We start from the raw sequence: 20,109 nt of genomic DNA on the forward strand, positions 1-20,109 counted from the left end.
GTGTTCATCTGACAGCAGTGATTTATATGATTTCCATCTATTCCTTCCTGCCCATGTTTCCATCTTCCATACACTTGTTTCCTCTTCGCTTCCTTCATTTTGTCTCTTTTTGTGTTTTTTTACTCATATTTTCCGTCTCTGTTGCCGGAGCAACGCCTCGTTGTCTTGTCTTGTCATGTCATGTGCTTTCATTAACAAAAAACGCTCGCCGTCGTGTTTGCAAGAAAAAGTCACGACTCATTTCATGAAATCTGTCTGTCAGATATCGTTCACATCTGGTTCACATCTGGTTCCTTCTGTCATCATTGTGAAGTGCTTTTATTTGATCGATCGGTAGGGTGGCACCGATTTAGAAAAAAAATGTAATTGCGATTATTTTGGCTGATTATTGGAGATATTAGAGAGAATTATTCTCATTTTCATTGAAAAACATCAAAATGATTATGATGTGATCTCTGCAACACCACAATATTCAATTTAAAATGGTGTTTTGACACATTTCACTTTTAACAAATACTGCGATTTGACAGTTGCAGTAGGCTTTATTGAGATTATCGATAACATGTCCAATAATTGTGCAGCCCTGTCGATCAGTTACTTTATTGGATCATTTCTTCATTTGTTCGTACTCTCAATCCCTCTTTCATTTGATTGTTCAATCATTAATTTTTTGCTTAGTTTGATTGATTACTTGTGTGTTTTTTCTATAGTTTATTGGATCATTTCTTCATTGGTTCGTACGCTCGATCAAATGAAGAAAGTTTTGTTTGATCGATCACTTTTTTGTTCAGTTAATTGCTCAATTATTTGTTTATTCATTCATACAAAGAACCTCAATAAGTGCTCTCTGTGTGTGTGATGATGTCACTGTTGTGTCTGTAGGGACTGCAGTATTGACAAGCCAACCGCAATGTTCATGTGTTTTCTGTTTTGAAGTCTTTGCAGCGGGAGCGCCGCGTATTTCTGCTACGCTACAAAAGGCAGCAGCGTGACGAGACGCTGAGCGTCTACTCTGCGCTGAACGCTGCATGTTTGTTGTTTTTTTTCTGGTCGCCGATAGTTGAAAAATGTTCAACTTTGGGTAAAACGCTGCGCTCGTCATTGCCACTATTTATTCAGCCGTCCAATCACAGTGGAGGAGGGGCGGGACAAATACCACACAGACCAACCGCCACATGTAGGCTACAAGAGCTGAACAACAACAACAACAACAACAACAATGGACAGTTTTACTTCTGCAGATATTCCGTATCTTAGCAACCAGACGCAAGCAGAGCGTCTCGGCTGAAAATAAAAGAGATGTACTGTACCTCATTGCCTTTCTCTGTCCTAATAATAGCCTAACAATAAAGCTTATTTATACAGCGCTAAAATCAGGATGAATGAAGTAATTTGCAAAAAAAAAATTAGAAAAATTGTACTAATACCACATAGGGCGCTGTTTGTTGAGCCAATTCTTGTCACCGCAGGAGAAACTCCTTCACCGCGACCGCTCTGTATGTCAGTCGGTCATCTGGAAAGTTAAAAGTTCAAAAAGTTGGTTCCCCCCCAGAAAGAGAACTGAGAGATTAAGTGATTTAGTTGAACATGAAGTTGGGATCTGATGAAGTGGAAATGTACCAAACACACACAGTAATGTGATATTAAGTGTTTCATTAAATGTTATTTGAAAGGTTTGACCGGAGCCAGCTGAGGTGATCAGATCTGGATGGAGTCAGTTGAGGTTGAGGTCAGGTCGAGTTCAAAATGCTTTCCTTTTGCTAAAGTACGCCAGAAATAGCCTAAAGTACACATTGCATTTGATCTACTTTTTCTTTTTCTGTCCTTTAAATATTTACAGTGCAGTGTGTTAAATGGGAGAGGGCAATAGAGTACTCAAGCTGTTTGAGTTAGTCGTACTCAAAGCAATTGAGGCAATGAGTTTCCTCAAAGTTGTTAAAGGTCCCATATTGTAAAAAGTGAGATTTTCATGTCTTATATAATATAAAGCAGGTTTAAGTGCTTTATAAATACTTTAAACTATCAAAACGTTCAATATACGGAGAAATACACACAGCCCGTATTCAGAAATTGTGCGTTTGAAACAAGCCGTTACAATTTCTGTCCATTTGTGATGTCACAAATATACAATATTTAGAAAATTACACGGTTTTAAACAAAAATATTCTAAATGCATCTTAGTTTTATCAAGTAAATAACATCAGCTGACAGGAAGTAAACATGGACCCAAGCTGTTGCCTAGCAACGCAATTCCATTGCAATTCCGTTGAAATTTGCTAAAACGGAGCGTTTCAGACAGAGGGTAAATACAGGTATATTCAGGCAGACAGTATGAGGAAAATAAAGGGTTTTTTTAACATTACAGCATGTAAACATGTTCTATTAGAAACACAAAATACAATATGAACCTGAAAATGAGCACGATATGGGACCTTTAAATTTTGAGTCTCATGATTTTTTTAGTTTAATAACTCAATGTCTTATAGTCTTAAATAGTGTGTTTGTGTGCTGCTAACTTAATCCGATGGGAGAGGTGAATTAAAACCTTTAAGTGACAGTAACTGAAAATATTTGAGTTGACTTTATAAGCACTTTTACTGTTATTAATAGGTGCAAGTAGCATGACATCCAAATATTCAAGCTCTGAAAACATTTAACTTTTAAGTTCATCAACTTTTAAAAACGTTTAAGGCAAACAGTTGCCCTATTTTTTTTTTTTTAGTTCTGTAAAGTTGTTGGTGTTTACGGTGCCGACACACAGTCGCGTTCTTCCACACCAAACTGGGAAAACATTTTCTTTATGAAACCTTTTATAACCCAAACTCTGGGACGGAGCCGTCCACATACTTCTGGCCACATTCTGTTTTCTCTTTAGATCAGAGACGGAGGAGGAAACGGTAATGAGGGAGGACGGAGACAGAAGGTGGAGAGCTTCTTGGCTGTTAATGTTTTTTCATGTTCGAGCCAATAACTCATTAAAATTAAAAATTAAAACTCAAACAGAAAGTTAGAGAGAGAGAGAGAGAGAGAGAGAGATGGTGGGAAGAAAGAAAGAAAAAGAGAGAGAGAGAGTGTTAATGTGTTTTCCAGACCCGACCAGCAGCTTCAGGCCAAACCGAGCGGTTCACTCGTAAAGTTCCCAGCAGCACGAAACCACACACACACACACACACACACACACACACACACACACACAGAGAGAGGTTAGCGGTGTACACTCTGCTTCTGGTGGTGAGAACACAACCCAGATGTGACCAGAAGTTAAACTGAAGGTCTGAAGAGAGACCAGGAAACTGTTTCACTGAGATGAAGGACAACAGAGATCTGACTCCATATTAATAACTAATATCTCTGCAGACTGGTGTCCGACAGATGAAGGTAGTCTGTGATGGTGATGTGGAAGTTACTCCAAACTCTGGGGTGATAGAATACAATAAAATAAACATGCTGCTTCTGTTTGACCTCCGCAGTTCACCTGTCAACGTGCTGTCTACTAATTAAACTCCATAGCCTGAGGCGACGTCCTCACTGATGTGTTTTTGTTTTAAAACACAGAACTTTTTCGCCTAGTGTCCTCACTACTGCGGCGTTTTGAAAACGCTGCTGACGCCATCAGTAGTTTTAAAACTTCGGAGTTGTGTTTTAGTCTGGACGGGCAGAAACGGGGAAAACGATGACGACTTTCAAAACGTATTTTTAGTGCGTTTTCCTACAAATGTCCAGCAACAATCCAATTTGATTTCCGCTCCAGTCCTTTCAAAATAAAAGTACTCAGTTAGGTTTAGGAAAAGAAAGATCACAGTTTGGGTTCAAATAACTCCGGAAGTGCCGTAACTTAAGTACAGAAGTTACGTGACAAATAAATCAACTTCTGGTTTCACACGGGACATGAACAGCTGTCTCCTGGTGAAGTCTGGTGTTTTTTGACCGATCCATCCACCCCGATCTCCTCCCTACCGTCGCTATCTTGGTATTTTGCCGTCGCTATCTTGATATTTTGCCGTCGCCATCTTGGTTTTTGGTTGTCGCCATCTTGGTTTTTGGTCGGCGCCATCTTGGTTCTTGGTTGTCGCCATCTTGGTTTTTGGTGTCACCATGTTGGTTAATGGCCGTCAACATCTTGGTATTTGGCGTCACCATGTTGGTTTTTGGCCGTCGCCATCTTGTTTTTTTGCCTTCACCATCTTGGTTTATGGCCATTCACTATCTTGGTATTTGGTGTCACCATCTTGGTTTTTGGGCGTCGCCATCTTGGTATTTGGACAACTCCCAGACCGGACAACGCCGTGGTAGCAACCTGTCAATCACAAGGTAGCCCCGCCCTAAAGCATCCCCTGCTTTATGGTCTATCTGACTCTAAATGGGACCATAATCTACTAAATGAACATCATGCTGTATTGAAGAAGACTTGAAACTAGAGATTGAGACCATAAACTCATGTTTACAATGTTTACTGAGGTAATAAATCAAGAGAGAAGGAGGCTCATTTTCTCATAGACTTCTATACAACCAGACTTTTTGCAACCAGAGGAGTCGCCCCCTGAAAGAATGCATGTTTAAGCCATTTCAGCATTGGCTTCACTTCTTCGTAGACCTCATCGTAGTTGCACACTGATAAACTGATTTATGGTCATTTATCTTGATGTTTGGCACCGTTAGTCTCAAGTTTCTTTCTTCAGTGAAGCTGAAGAGTTCAGAGAGAAAAGGAAAGAGGAGGAAGTTTCCAGGTTTTCAGACTTCAGTTGATTCAGAGAATATTGTGTTGGACGCTTGTCAACAGCTAATGATTAAAACCACGTCTGCGGCGCCACATTCTCACGATGAAGTGACATTTAGTTCATATTGTAATCAGTCCTCCTCCCCCTGAAGGTTTCTCTTCATACATATTTCATAATATCATGTAGGCGTGTGCTGGTGGTGATAACCATCAGATTTTATCAGCTCTCCTCTTCTTCTCTTTGATTTCTCTTCCTCAGTTTTCTCTTCTTCTCGTTTCATCTTTGTTGTTCTTCTCTTCTTTGATGATCTTATTCTTTCAAAGAGTGGATGCATTAAACGAAAACAAAGAACGACTCTCTACTGCTTCTTCTTCTCCTCCATCATTCCTCTCTTCTCTCTGGTCATTTCTACCTTTCACCTCCTCCTCTCCTCCTCTCCTCCCCCCTCGGATGCCACTCTCAATGATCTCCTAGTGAAAGACGAGAGGAGGTCGGGGGGGGAGTAGAAACACCTGTGAGAGTGAGTCAGCGTTCACCTGGAGAGTTCAGTTCAGTAACTAATATGTCGCCCTGTTGTAACTTGTGATTATTCAGCCCGTTTGCACGAAAAGGTGGATAAAAAACACAATAATACTCAAGGTGTTTAGCGTGCAATAAGTTTGCCTTTCTTGATTTCTGCATGTCATTTGTACGCCGTGTACTGAAAACAAAAAAAAGGGAAATTCGTGTCAATGTACACGAATCAAGTAGATTAAATTTTATGACTATTTCACGAACTGCCGTGAGACTGAGTTGGGTATTTATACGCCTTCCTGTGAGGCCGGCGGGTTGTTGTGGCTGACTGTAGCTGCTCAGAACAGCTATAAACACGGCAAGAAACTCTGCTTTTATCACATGATCTTGTGCTGTGCGGCATGAGGTTTTAATCGGAGTAAAACTTACTTAGTTCCTGAAAATGATGTTGAAAGGACATGAAGATATAACTGATGTATCTAAGATCTGGATTGAGCCGTTAAGCACTGCAGACTTTTGTCTCTAGAGAAAATATCCTTGAAGAGTTCCCTAAAGAAAGCGTTTGTAAAGACGATCTTCAGAGAACGTTTGAGGGTTTTGTCTCGTTTGTAACTTGAAGAACTTCTAACGGTTCCTCAAAGCAGGTTTAATTTTCACAGTCTGATGTCTTTGTCCCGCCGTCAGACACGCAGCACAAAGACACATTCTTACATTTCATCAGGCACAGGAGGCTGTTGTGCTTTACTTTGTTAAAATAAAACAGAGTTTTAGCCGGTAGGAAGGGAAGGAAGGAAGCAGCGGAGAGATAACGGCAAAGAGCCCAAGGAGAGGAAGAGGAATGAACGAGGGAGGAGAGAGGAATGCGAGTGAAAGAATGCGAGCGAAACGCCAGAGAGGACGGAGAGGTGAAAAGAGAGAAGGGCAGGTTGATGGAAGCCGACTAATCTGCAGGATTAGTGTCTGAAAAAGACTGAGAGGTATTTTTAGTGGAGATATCAGCTGAAGTATCACTGACTTGTGAAATGCCAGCAGCTCACTGATAGCTGCTCCGAACCTCATGTGATGTGAAACAAGGACAAAGTTTAAGAATTTGAAGAATCCTTTCTACCTTTTATACTGGGATCTTGTTTCCATAGACATACAGTATATACATAGACGCCGCATTGGACGCTCCAGCCCGTTGCAGCGATACGTCAACGTGACATACGTCTAAAGGGACTGTTTGTAAGAATCAGAAATGGCTTGTTAACAGCAACACCTGTGGCCGTTAAGTCAACGAAAGTCAGCGTCCTGTTGCTGGCGCTTGTGCTCGCTCTACATAGACATGAAGGAGCATCGCTCAACACAGTGAGGAGACACACGTCAGCTAAAAGCACAATATCACTCTATATTTCAGCTGCTTGGCAGTAATGTTAGCTGACCAGACGGAGGTCTCTCCATGAATCAATGCTGATCCTAGTGTTGGCTTTTCCTGCCTCAGCCTCCCGACCGCGGCCGGAGGGAACGGGGGAGACGCCGGAGTTTTGGTCGTAGACGATAATGTTTCTCTCTGCGGAGCCCCGTCACTTCACAAGACACGGGAAACCTCTGTTGGTCTGGAGGAGCTGCAGCAGTTATTTCTGCACAAACGTCCACTGAACATTCACTAGATATTCTCAGAGCTAAACTAACTCTTCTGCAGTGTGGAATGAGCGCGCAAGCACAGGAGAGTAGAGCGAGTGAGAACGAGTGTGGTGTGTGTGTGAAGGCAGGCAGAGGAGCAGAGTACAGCAGAGACTCCGGTCCTGGAGACCAAAGCTACGGTCTCCCCCGTGTCCTCCGACCGCGGCCAACACTGTTTAACAGACGGGCTTCACTAGATACAGCCAAGAGGTTTTGGTGCTTCCGTGTAGTTTGTGTTGGAGTCTGAGTCTGAACAGCGTAGCGGCACGCGAGTGCGCATGAGACACCGACCCACAATGATTTATACGTGTAAGAAGTGACAAACCGACAGCTTTACAGTGAAACCCAGTTTATGTAATTCATTCTTTCATCTCTGCTCTGTTCTCCTCGTTTTGAGGAGTAGACGTTCAAGATAAGAGCCTCAAAATTAAAGCTTGAAATATTAAAGTGATAATAAATATGTTTCTCCCACCTGTAAAAGTGTGTGTGATTATAAAAGATGAAAGGACAAAGCAGCCTTGTATTGAAACACACACACACACACGCACACACCCTGTCAGCTGAAAGTAAAGCTAGTAATTAGCAGCTCAACACACACACACACACACACACACTCTGTCAGTGCTGGTCGTTAGCCTCGGCCTCGGAGCTCGCTGACGTGTTTCACACATTAAATGGATGTTGATAATTACAGCGACAGGCTGGTTGTATGAAGCAGGTTATGTCTCAAGAGTGTTAAAGACACACACACACACACACACACACACACACACACACACACACACACACACACACACACAGAAGCCTGTTAAACAGCAGGCCATCCCAGCAGCCTGATGTCACCTCTCACACACGTGCTAAGAAAACACACAAGTTTCAAAAAGTGAAGCCGTGTTTGTTGGGTTGTCTGTAGCCTGTTACATCTAACTCGGTGAATTAAGGGTTAATTTCAACCAAACCAGAGTTGGTGATTGTTGGAACAGTTGAAAGACTAACAAAGACGGTTTTGATGAGTTTTATTTTGGTATTGTCGAGTTTGAGTGAAGTGTATTTTATGACGATAGGCGAGGTAAAATTGCTGTTTTTGTCAATGGAGTCTGGTGGCTTTGAGGAGCGCTTATAACAGCTGTTTCTTTTCACAGCTAATACTGTGAATTAAGGGTTTATCTTGACTTAACCAGAGTTGGTGATTGTTGGAACATTGGAAAGACTAACAAAGATGGTTTTGATGAGTTTTATTTTGGTATTATCTAGTTTGAATGAAGTGCGTTTTACAACTAGCAAGGTAAAATTGCTGCGTTTTTCAATGCAGTCTGGTGGCTTTGGGGAGAGCATATTGATTGTATGTTTTGTACGTTTATAAATTATGATAATTTTAGGTTTATTTTTAACAGGACTACATGTTTTGAATCGGTTTATGTTGTTTCATGTCATTTCTTCTGCGCACTAGATGACACTTAATGTTTGTCAATTTTCTTTCCCTCTTAAGTCACAAGAATGATTTTTGTGTGATAAAGCTGAACAGTATTATAGTTTTGTTTATACTTTTTAAACACAAAAGTACTTAAATAAATAGATGCAGTGTTTCTTTTCACCAACATTGTCACCTTTCTCCTCTATCCTCATCATTTCGTCATTTTTCTATGCTTTCCTTCACCAAATGACTTCTTTCCCCATGTTTTCCCCTCCGTTTCCTCTCCTCATGATGACCCAGAAACACGCCTCTGCATGTATAAATAGAAGTTAATAAACAGATTATCTAGCATTCGTTTTATATTTCGTCAGCTGATGATTTTGAGGCTTCATCGCAGTTTATTCTGTAAATAAATTCAATTTTATTCAATTAGATTTTGACTTCAATCCCATTAAACACACACACACACACACACACACCGGCTGAGATGTGAAGCGGTCCGCAGAGGAAACACTGAACACAATGCTGTAAAACATTAACAGCTCCAATTAGTTCTCTCACGGTAGCGGAAACGTCTTTCACAAGCCGCCGCCGCCGCCGCCGCCGCCGCCGCCGCCGCCGCCACCGCCCTCGCACCACCAAAACCATCCACCCATCTAAATGTAAATGTGTAATCCTCCAGTCATTACTCGTTATTATTAATGTTTCCTCTCCTGCTACACCGAGTTACTGAGACACAGAAAACGAGGAGAGGAGAGGAGAGGAGAGGAGAGGAGACAAGGAGAGGAGACAAGGAGAGGGAGGCAGAGGAGAGGAGAGGAGAGGAGAGGAGAGGAGATAAGGAGAAGGGGGAAGATTAGAGGAGAGGAGACAAGGAGAGGAGAGGAAAAGGAAAGGAGATAAGGAGAGAGGGAAGAGGGAGGAGAGGAGACAAGGAGAGGAGAGGAGACAAGAAGAGGGAGGAAAAGGAGAGGAGATAAGGAGAGGGGGAATAGGAGAGGAGAGGAAATGAGGAGAGGAGAGGAAACAAGGTGAGGAGAGGAGAGGAGAAGAGACAAGAAGAGGCAGGAAAAGGAGAGGAGATAAGGAGAGGGGGAAGAGGAGAGGAGAGGAAACAAGGAGAGGAGAGGAAAGGAAATTAGATGAAAGGGGAGAAAAGAGAGGAGATGAGAAAAAGGGACAAAAAGAGAGGAGATGAGGAGAGGGGAAAGAGGAGGAAGGACAAGATGAGGAAAGTAGAGGAGACAGGGAGAGGAGATGAGACAGGGAGAGAGGGGAGAGGAGAGGAAACAAGGAGAGGTGAGAAGAGATGAGAGGAGAGGAAACAAAGGGAGGAAACAAGAGGAGAGGAGATGAGGAGAGGTGAGGAAATAACCTGAATGTTAATGAGTTAAAATACAGTATAACATAATAGTATATATAGTATATATAATATAATATGTATTCCGGTGAAATGTAGTGAAATGTCCGTCTGCCTCTCAGCGTGCCGTCATCCTGTTAATCTGACTCTAATCTCACAACTCAACAGATTACTGAATAATCTCTATTGTTAGTTCACACATATTTACATCAGAGCACTTCCGCTCCACACACACACACACACACACACACACACACACACACACACATACACGCACACACTCACACACACACACCTGAGCGGTCAGCTGTTTGTTATCAGCTGCTCAGAGAAACGTCATCGGGGTTATAAAACCGGAGCAGAGAGACTCCTGCTGCTATAACCTGGAGGATGGTATTAAAAGATACCATTTTTAAACTTAACCTAGTATAAGATTAGTCATTTTATATCACGTGCATGGCTATAGTGTCAGTAGACATTAAGACTACCATCATTTAACTTAATATGGATGTATTTATGTCTGACAATCAACAGTAAAGGCATCTATTGACACAGCAACACGACCAAAGAGACAATATATTACAGGCTAGTTCAAGTGTAATATTACCACTTTTTTTCTTGTAATATTACGACATTTTTTCTCGTAAAGTTATGACTTTATTCTCGTAATATTACGACATTTTTCTCGTAATATTCCGACTTTTTTTCTCGTAAAGTTATGACTTTATTCTTGTAATATAACAGATTTTTTTCTTGTAAAGTTATGACTTTTTTCTCGTAATATTACGACTTTATTCTGTAAATCTCAGATGTTTTTTCCCTCTGTGGCCCTAATACTCCGTAGTACATTGTCTCTTTGGCCCTCACTGCATTAGACTTATATACTATATACTTAGACTATAAACTGAGTTACCTTCATCACAATGATCACATGTTTTGCGGCTCCAGACAGATTTTTTATTTATTTATTTTTTCCTAAAATGTCTCTTTTGATAGTAAAGGTTGCTGACCCCTGTACTAGTTGGTGTAAAAGTAAAAGTTTCTACTATGAGACTGTTTCAAAGTTCAGATATTTGTGGAGGAGGAGGAACACTCAACGGAGAGGTCACTATTTGAACTTTGCATGAAGCATTGATTTGCTTTTACAGTATAATGTTAAAGACGCTTCAGAGGACAGATGAAAGGTATAATAGTACAGATGTAATGCAGGACAGATGTTGTCCAGTGGTTAGCAGTGTGCCAGCAGCAGCAGCAGCAGGAGGTGTTACAGTACAGGATGTTTAGTTTGAGTTCAGAGAGAGATCAGGATCCAACAACACTCGGCCTGTTTTATCAGTCAGCACTAATGCTGGTTGGTTCAACACTATTTTATACAACTTTGATAAATGTATTTATTCAATGAACAAGTACAACAAAATACAATGAACATTAAGGACTCATTTGTTTTACATTTTTGTCCCACCCAATTTCTACAAATACCAAAAAAAACATTAATAAAAACATTATAATAATAAGAAAATAACTAAAAAGGTAATGTGTTTTTTTATTTATTATTCATTTTTTTTTTTTATAATTTTGTTATTATAATTTTATTATTATTATTCTGACGTGTACCTGTGCATCGGTCGAGTTGGGCGCGAGAATATTATGCAGTAGCCCGCTGCTCATCTCTGCTGCAGGCTACATTACTAACTTAACACACCACAATCTCTTAACCAACTGTTGGCTGTTGAGATGCATTGTGGGTAATGTAGGCGCCAGGTTTCGCCAAGGAAGAAGAATGTGTGGAATAAAAAAAGAAAGATATCTCTGGTTCTGCTGCATCGATTTAGATGTTGAATGCAACACTGAATTGGTGGAATACTCCTTTAAATAACAAAACAATTATTATATTATCTGCTAGTCTGACCGTGAGTTCTGTTTGGTTCTGTTCTGATCCGGGCCGGTCGAAGGTTCACAGCCTCCAGAGCCGGCTGGAGACGAGAGGAGAAAGAGAAACGTGAGGTTGGTGCTGCCAGAAACTTGAGACGCAGCTTTTAAGGGTTTTGGGGGGGGGGTTGAATTGTGTGGTTTCCAACACACACACACACACACATATATACACACACACACACACACACACACACACACACACACACACACACACACACAGTGAGACTCTCTTGGGGAGTGTAGACTTCTACGTCTCTCCTGATCCTCTGATTTCATTCAGTTTGTAGAGTATGTAGCCTTGTTTCTGTGTCTGTGTCTGTGTGTGTGTGTGTGTCTGTGTCTGTGTATGTGTGTACATGCGTGTGCTTGTGTGTGTGTGTGTGTGTGTGTGTGTACGTGTGTGTGCGTGCGTGTGTGCGTTTGCTCGGTATGTGATTTGTGCGGCTGCTTCTAGTTTTTCCATTAGTGAGGAAAAAAAGGAGTTTGGTGTTTTTTGATGTTGCATCCAAATGTTCCTGAAATTTCATGCTGAACAACTTTAATGGCCGCAGAGTCACACATACACACACATACACACACACACACACACACACACACACACACACACACACACTGAAGGAAATGGTTTGACTTGAGTCTAGAGGAGTGTATAATGTGTACAGTTTACATGCTTTATGGAGCAGGATAGAGGAGTTACAGTGAGACTCGCAGCAGAAACACATGTTGAAACTCACATCAGTCCTGCAGCTCTTTGTCTGGAACACTCGGCACGTTTCAACCGTTTCTTCTCTGTTAAATAGCCTCATATGCAGAACGTCAGAGATGCGATACGATGAGGTGATAGCACGTAATAAACCAGCAGGTCAAAACGTGGTCGTCAGGATATACAGGCGGGTCAAAGGAACACTTGCCAATTAGGGATGTCCATAATTAACCGTTAACCAACATTAAGCATTTTAACCGATTAACACTATCGGTTAAAACGGTTAAAAGAAATGTTAATAATTCATTCAAAAGCTGAGCGGCTCAGAGGAGCGGCTCGTCTCTTTAAGGAGAAAAGCTGCTCCACCCTAACAGTCCACCTTAAGAGGCGCAGCCGGAGTTGCAGGATACAGGAAGTCGGGTCCCGTCTCTCCAGCTCGCTTGAGCGGAGCGGAGGAGTTGTAGTTTCGTATCATTTATTCACCAACAAATAAACTGTACACTGCTACACCTACGTTCACAGCTAGAACGCTAATATCTGTTGTGCTCCTGCAGCTGGTACACCGCTGCATGCGAGGCACAAATCTTGTCGGTTAACGGTTAATAAACGGTTAACGAGGGTCGGTTATCGGTTAAGAACATTTTTCAAAATGAGCATCCCTACTGCCAACCCTCCAGGTAGCCCCTCTCCAGGGGCTCCCTGTGGAGCCCCTGGAGAGGGGCTATGACTTAAAGTTATGACTTTATTCTCATATTACAACTTTTTTTCTCGTAAAGTTTGACTTTATCGTAATATTACGACTTTTTTCTTGTTAAGTTATGACTTTATTCTCGTAATATAAAAAAAAAAAATCTCGTTAAGTTATGACTTTATTCTCGTAATATAACAACTTTTTTCCCCGTTAACTTATGACTTTATTCTCGTAATATTACAACTTTTTATCTCGTAAAATTATGACTTTATTCTCGTAATATAACAACTTTTTTCCCCGTTAACTTATGACTTTATTCTCGTAATATTACAACTTTTTATCTCGTAAAATTATGACTTTATTCTCGTAATATTACAACTTTTTTTCTCGTAAAATTATGACTTTTTTCTTTTTAAATTATGACTTTATTCTCGTAATATTACAACTTTTATTCCCGTAAAATTATGACTTTTTTTCTTTTTAAATTATGACTTTATTCTCGTAATATTACTACTTTTTTCTCGTTAAGTTATGACTTTATTTAGTAAAGCGGTGAGGTTAGGGCGAGGGGGTTAGTTAGACTTTAAGTGTTATAAGTCAAAAAGGGAACTGGCATCAATAGTTAGGAAATGTATCAAATAAGAGGTTTAATGAGTATTACAGTTTGCTTAAAGTGTGAGTCACTCAATGCAGCTGGAAGTCGTCTCCTTCAACAGCATTGATTTTATGATTTTTACTTTTGATTCATTGGTTGTGACGGCTGATTCTTTATGTTCTTCAGTTTGTTGTTAATTTGAGTTCCAGGCAGAATTACAGAAGTCTGGAAATGTTTCTAGAAAGTGACAGAACCCATAAACGAACATACTCCCAGTATATATACCAGGAGACAGTAGCAGCTTAGAGGTAATAGACCTGTAGTCTCAACTACTTCAACAAATTCTTTTAAAAATTCCCACGAGCAAGTGGATGTTTCTGCAGAATGTGACCGCAGTAGGAAGTGAGGAAGGGTTAAAACGTTAACATACTGGTGCTCGTGACGTTTCCAGTGCGTTGGCTGTGGTTTTGGCTGCGGCGAAGGCCCGAGCCTGAGATCAACGGAGGCCATTGTTACCCCGAGCGAGCGAGAGAGAGAGAGAGAGAGAGAGACGAACCATTCTTTCCACTTTCCATTTCAGCTCTTGTCTGTTATTATTTTTCGTGAGGGACGGCGGCTCGTCTTTCCAGCTGTTATTGAAAATGATGAACATGTTTGATGTGTGTGAAAAATCATAATCAAATCCAACTGGATCGGCTGCGTTCGCCGAGTTCCTCTGACGGACCGGCCTGTTAATGTGTTTTCTGTTTGTTTGTGGCTCCTGCGTGTCTCTCTGGTTCTCTGACCTGGTATTACCAGAACACTCACAGTGAGAGAAACTTAAACACAACGCCACCTTCACTCCACTTTTCAGGCTCGATATTGAGTCGGAAAAGGAAAAATACAAGCGAGAACATACAGTAAAAGGACAATGTGACCCCGTCCATGCAGCCGGAGTCCTGGTGGTTGGTACACTCTGTACCTCCTCTGCAGTCTGTGGTTTGCAGTGAACCTATTAAAAACCTGACGTACTTGTATTTCACAGAGCTCCTACAAAATAACGTTCCCATTCAACTAATCAATCACATTTCATGGGAAACGTATTTTCTCCTGGATTTTGGTTGCATTTTTAAACAGTTTGAAACATGTGGTTAAAGCATCAGTAGGTGAGATTGGAGCAAATATGATTAAAAAAAGTTATATTTATAAAACGGTCGCTATATCGTGACAGTAGTACATGAGACAGGTAACCTGAAATAAATCATGTTCCTCTGTGCAGTTTAGTTGTATGTAGGGATGCACCGTTACCAGTATTTACATTTGGGTACTCGCCGATACCTAGTACCGATACGAATACTTCTCTGTGCCAAAAGACCGTCGTTAACAGCCAACTGGAGGGTGTGAGCGACACACGGCAGGCTGGGGAGTCCCCCCTACGAGGCGGTGCGCCGTGACCGGCTCTAGGTCGGCTTGGAAAGGCTCGAGGCGTGACCAAAGTGTCACCGGGGCGGACTGTCCTTAGTGCGCCCCAAACGCGTCGTGCCCCCAGGGCAAGGCTCGGCCCACGTAAAAGGCACAAGGGGTCTGCGGCGATGTCTGCAACCCACCTGACCCATTTTGAAACACGGACCAAGGATTCGAACGCACGCGCGAGTCAGAGGGTGCGAGCAAAACCCCGTGGCGCAATGAAAGTGAGGGCCGGCGCGCGGCGGCTGAGGTGGGATCCCGGCCCCGTGTGGTCCAGCGCACCACCGGCCCGTCTCACCCGCGGAGGTGGAGCGTGAGCACGACCGCATGCGATAGGACCTGCAAGATGGTGACGAGAGGTTAACGTCACGCTGCTGTAAAGTGGTATCGGTGCCGTTGTATCTGAGCCGTTTTGCGAGTACGAGTACATGAGCACAGTATCGTACCAGATACCATAACCTTAAATTAAATCATAGAGGAAAAAAAGTTTCTCCTAAACACCAGCGGACTGAAATCTGCAGTGATTGACTCGGTCTTTTCAATTTTAAAAATAGGATCTGACTTCTCAATCTTTCCTTAAATAGGTGACTTTTTCCGGATCTAACTGGCAACGTTACTCTGCATGTGCATGGTGTCTGGTACTACAGATGGTGTTTTGTAAAACCATGGGTCTGGTGGTTGTGGATTTTGGTGCAATGCTGACTTGGAGGAAGTGAACACATCCAGTCCACTTCTGTCTAGAATCAATCAATCTGCTCCTCGTTGATTGATTGATTGATTGATTGATTGATTGATTGATTGATTGATTGATTGGTTGATTTCTCTCTGGGCTGCTGAACCTTTAGCTAACTGCACGTCTCGTCTTGTCCCGTTTATTTCCTCTTTGATTCCTGGAGTTCAATCTCTCAAAGACGATCCTAAACTACTCTTCTTGTGTCTCTAAAACAAGTCTTGGTTTTGTCTCCTGAACCCTAAAAGTCTTTTTAACCTTCTTCTTGAAAGCGTTTGTCTTTGTCCTTGAATCTTTCGGCCGACTCGACTGTGTTTGTCCTCGACACGTCCTCACCTGTCTCCTGATCTCTAACGGTTTCTTTACGGTCTTGTCTCCTATACCTTTTGATGGGTCCTATCCTCTTCTATTGTCCTGTCCCCTTGTGTCCTCGTCTACTAGCATCTTGTCCTCTGAGTGATGTTACTCTACCTTAACAGCTTCAGTGGAGGTTGTTCCCCTTTTTTGAAAGTTGATGAATTTCATCACCTCCAGCGCTGGGCTGCAGCTCCACCAACTGTAACGTGGTGCTGACGGACGCCCAGGGGGAGTTCACGTCGCCCTGCTACCCGCAGAAATACCCCAACTCGCAGGCCTGTAAGTGGACCATGCAGGCCCCCGCCGGCTTCATCATCCAACTCTCCTTCCTTGACTTTGACCTGGAGGAGGCGCCGGGCTGCATCTACGACCGGGTGGTGGTGAACACGGGCAACGCGGACGTTAAGTTCTGCGGCCCGACGGCCAACGGGCTGACGCTCAACTCGACGGGGAACGTGATGGAGCTGTCTTTTACCTCCGACTTCAGCGTGCAGAAGAGGGGGTTCAGTGTTAGCTTCCGACACGGTAGGTTCAGGCCGACACCAGAGTCCTGTTCTGTTCCAACTAATCCAGGCTAACACGCTGCTGTCAGGCTGACAATGATCCGGGGTGTTGGTTTGTTAATCGTAGTTATCTTGACTAACGTCACGCTCTTACTTTGAAATAAAAACAAGAGTTGAAAGTGCTGATCATGTAGACAAGAGGAGCCTCCCAGAATACACTGGAGTAATCCAGTCATAGTTTAATTTCACGTGTGTTAACTAGGGTTGTCAATTGATTAAAACAGTTGATCGTCATTAATCACACAATTTGTATCTGTTCTAAATGTACCTTAAAGGGAGATTTGTCAAGTATTTAATACTCTTATCAACATGGGAGTGGACAAATATGCTGCTTTATGCAGATGTATTTATATATTTATTATTGTAAATCAATTAACAACACAAAACAATGACAGATATTGATCCAGAAACCCTCACAGGTACTGCATTTAGCATAAAACAATATGCTCCAATCATAACATGGCAAACTGCAGCCCAACAGGCAACAACAGCTGTCAGTGTGTCAGTGTGCTGACTTGACTATGACTTGCCCCAAACTGCATGTGATTATCATAAAGTGGGCATGTCTGTAAAGGGGAGACTCGTGGGTACCCATAGAACCCATTTACATTCACTGATCTGGAGGTCAGAGGTCAAGGGACCCCTTTGAAAATGGACATGACTGTTTTTCCTTGCCAAAATTTAACCTACGTTTGGAGCGTTATTTAACCTCCTTCACGACAAGCTAGTATGACATGGTTGGTACCGATGGATTCTTTATGTTTTCTAGTTTCATATGACACCTGTATCTTCACTCTGGCTTTAAAACTGAACCTACTACAACCTGAAAATCCCAAGTTACATTAATTAGTTAAAGAAATGAATGGCATTAAGATGAATTTGTGTTAACGTGTTATTATCGCGTTAACTTTGACAGCCCTAATAAATATATGTTCAGCATTTTTGTTTAATTTATTAAATTGTTGTATTTTATTAGATGCAAAAAGAAAAAGCATGATATCGGCAAATATTATATATCGACCTGCTCTCTAATAATCGGCATCGGCTATTGAACAGCCCATATCGGTCGACCACTTCTTTGTGTCTCTGTGGACTCTTTATATGTTCAGATCTTTCCACACGTCAATAACAATTAATAAATAACTCTAAATTAAAACAAAAAGTGGCAGTGTGATGTATGATATTAGATTTACTTTTATTATAAACATTCATTACAGTGATTACGACATCTCACGGTTCAACGCAGTTGAATTATGAGTGAACTTTGGAGTTGGGATGTTTTTGCAGCTTTAAGTTAAAGTCTGAAACCACCAGACGTGGCCGCTCTGACAGCAGTGTTTGGTGTTTTGGTGTGTGTGTGGTATTAGTGTGAGTGTGTTGGTGTTTTTCCATTTGCATACTGGTTGTCAGTGTTTCGCTCTCGGCCAGCAGCTCCAGTCAGAGTCGTCCTGCTGGGAAAAACAGACAAACCTTCTTAGTCTTCAGTACGTGTGGACGAACTGCTCGGAAGTGTAGAATAATATAAAGTATGAGTCATGTTGTTATGTGTGTTTTGTTTTTACAGGCATCACAAAGGTTTATATTAGAATAAGACGATTAGTTGAAATAAAGATGGATGAAAATGTTTTTTTGTTATGATGCATTTTCACTCCATCTGTTCTCTGACTTTCTTTCTTTAATGTTTTTTCTCCGTCTTTGTTGCCCATTCCTCTTCTTTATTCATCCCATCTTTTATTCTTTTGTTTTTCTTTGCATGATTTTTCCACTTTTCCTTTTTTGTTCTTTCTGCTTTTCAATTCCTTTCTTCCTTTCTATCGTCTTCTCCCTTTTAAATCGTCCTCTAACTTTTTCCTCTCCTTATTTGTTTGCTCACATTTCTCTGCCTGCTGTGTTCTTTCTTCATCTTGTTATTTACTCTTCTTCTTGCCTTCTTTCCTTGCTTCCATCCGTCCTTTCCTCTGTAGTTGCCGTGGCCCTGAGGAACCAGAAGGTCACCATATCCAGAGGCAACGGCCAGGTCACCGAGGTCGCCAACTCTGTTTCCATACCGACGCTCAGTCACCTGACGCTTTGCTTTGAGGTGGAACGCAGCAGCCAGAAACAGGTAGACAACACACGGGGCTGTAGGTACAGGAGGGATATGGTGTCGTTAAAGACCCAGAAAACATTTGTTCTGAAACAGACAAAGATACTTACTTTTAATACTTTGAGCAAGTATCAAACAGTACAACTTTGAATTTTTTAGATCACATGAAAAATCACACTTTTATCAATATTCAAAATCAGGATTTTTGAAGAACGCTTAAAAAGAAAGCTAAGGCTTCCGTCTTGGCGTCATCACAAGGTTGACGCGTGACATTACATTACGTTACGTTACGTTACGTTACGTTACGTTATGGTACGGTACATTACGGTACGTTACGGTATGTTACGGTACGGTACGGTACGGTACGTTATGTTACGTTATGTTATGTTTCATTACCTTATGTTACATTATATTTAGTTACCTTATATTATGTTACGTTACGTTACGTTTCGTTACCTTATATTAAGTTACGTTATGTTTCGTTACCTTATATTAAGTTATGTTATGTTTCGTTACCTTATGTTACATTATATTACGTTACCTTATGTTACGATACGTTACGGTATGTTATGTTACGTTACGTTACGTTTCGTTACCTTATATTAAGTTACGTTATCTTTCGTTACCTTGTGTGTTGTTACCTTATGTTACGTGAACATGGGTTGTACAGATTTTAGGGATATGAGGCATTTGAAGATAATCCAAGAAATGACATCACAATAAGCAAAAATACCAGAGTAGGTACGGGTTGACCATTTCTAGGGTTAACTTTGACTTTAAAACTATAATCTGCTTCATCAGGGACCAACCCCACAACTGTCATCATATTGTTCCTATTGAGCCCCGCCCAATTCAAACTAGTGAGAAGAGTTTAGACGAAAGAATAAAATGCAGAAACATCTCAAGTGAAATAATCAAAACTTTGCCAGAAAACTTTGATGTCATGTAGGACTCCATCTGATTGAGAAAATGTATTTTCAGGACCTTTAAATGCCATCAAATACCATCTGTAGCTTAGTGAGCACATCAGTTCTTCACGTTGGCCTTTATTTTCCAACATAAACAGTAACTATCAACGTGTATAAATGCTACGGTAAGTGTTAGTGACGTAGTATAAAAAACGAGAAAGAACTTTTTGTTTTAGTGACGTTTATGACGTGTTTTCCATAGTTGTGTTACGTTGTTTCCGTACGTGTTTGACTTAGTTTACTTACTTATTTTAAGCCCAACCATGACATTTTTCCCTTACCCTAACCTACGTTAGTGGTTTTCTTGCCGGAACCTAACGGCGGACGTTTACGTGGCGTACAAATGACATGCAAAAACACTAAAATGCGTA

The 20,109-nt window shown here is 41.5% G+C and overlaps 1 protein-coding gene across 4 annotated transcripts in view; it reads left to right on the forward strand.

Moving 5' to 3' along the window:
- adgrg6 (adhesion G protein-coupled receptor G6) overlaps positions 1 to 20,109 on the forward strand; it is an 84,736-nt gene that overhangs the window by 10,591 nt on the left and 54,036 nt on the right. For 3 of the 4 annotated variants that reach the window (XM_037750460.1, XM_037750458.1, XM_037750459.1), the window contains exons 3-4: positions 16,299 to 16,646; positions 18,649 to 18,788. In XM_037750460.1, coding sequence (XP_037606388.1) covers positions 16,299 to 16,646; positions 18,649 to 18,788 — 488 coding nt within the window. The remainder of the gene's footprint in view (positions 1 to 16,298; positions 16,647 to 18,648; positions 18,789 to 20,109) is intronic. The other variant, XM_037750461.1, reaches the window with a different exon arrangement.

The sequence above is a fragment of the Sebastes umbrosus genome, chromosome 18 (genome assembly GCF_015220745.1).
Source record: "Sebastes umbrosus isolate fSebUmb1 chromosome 18, fSebUmb1.pri, whole genome shotgun sequence".
NCBI classification, from domain to species: domain Eukaryota; kingdom Metazoa; phylum Chordata; class Actinopteri; order Perciformes; family Sebastidae; genus Sebastes; species Sebastes umbrosus.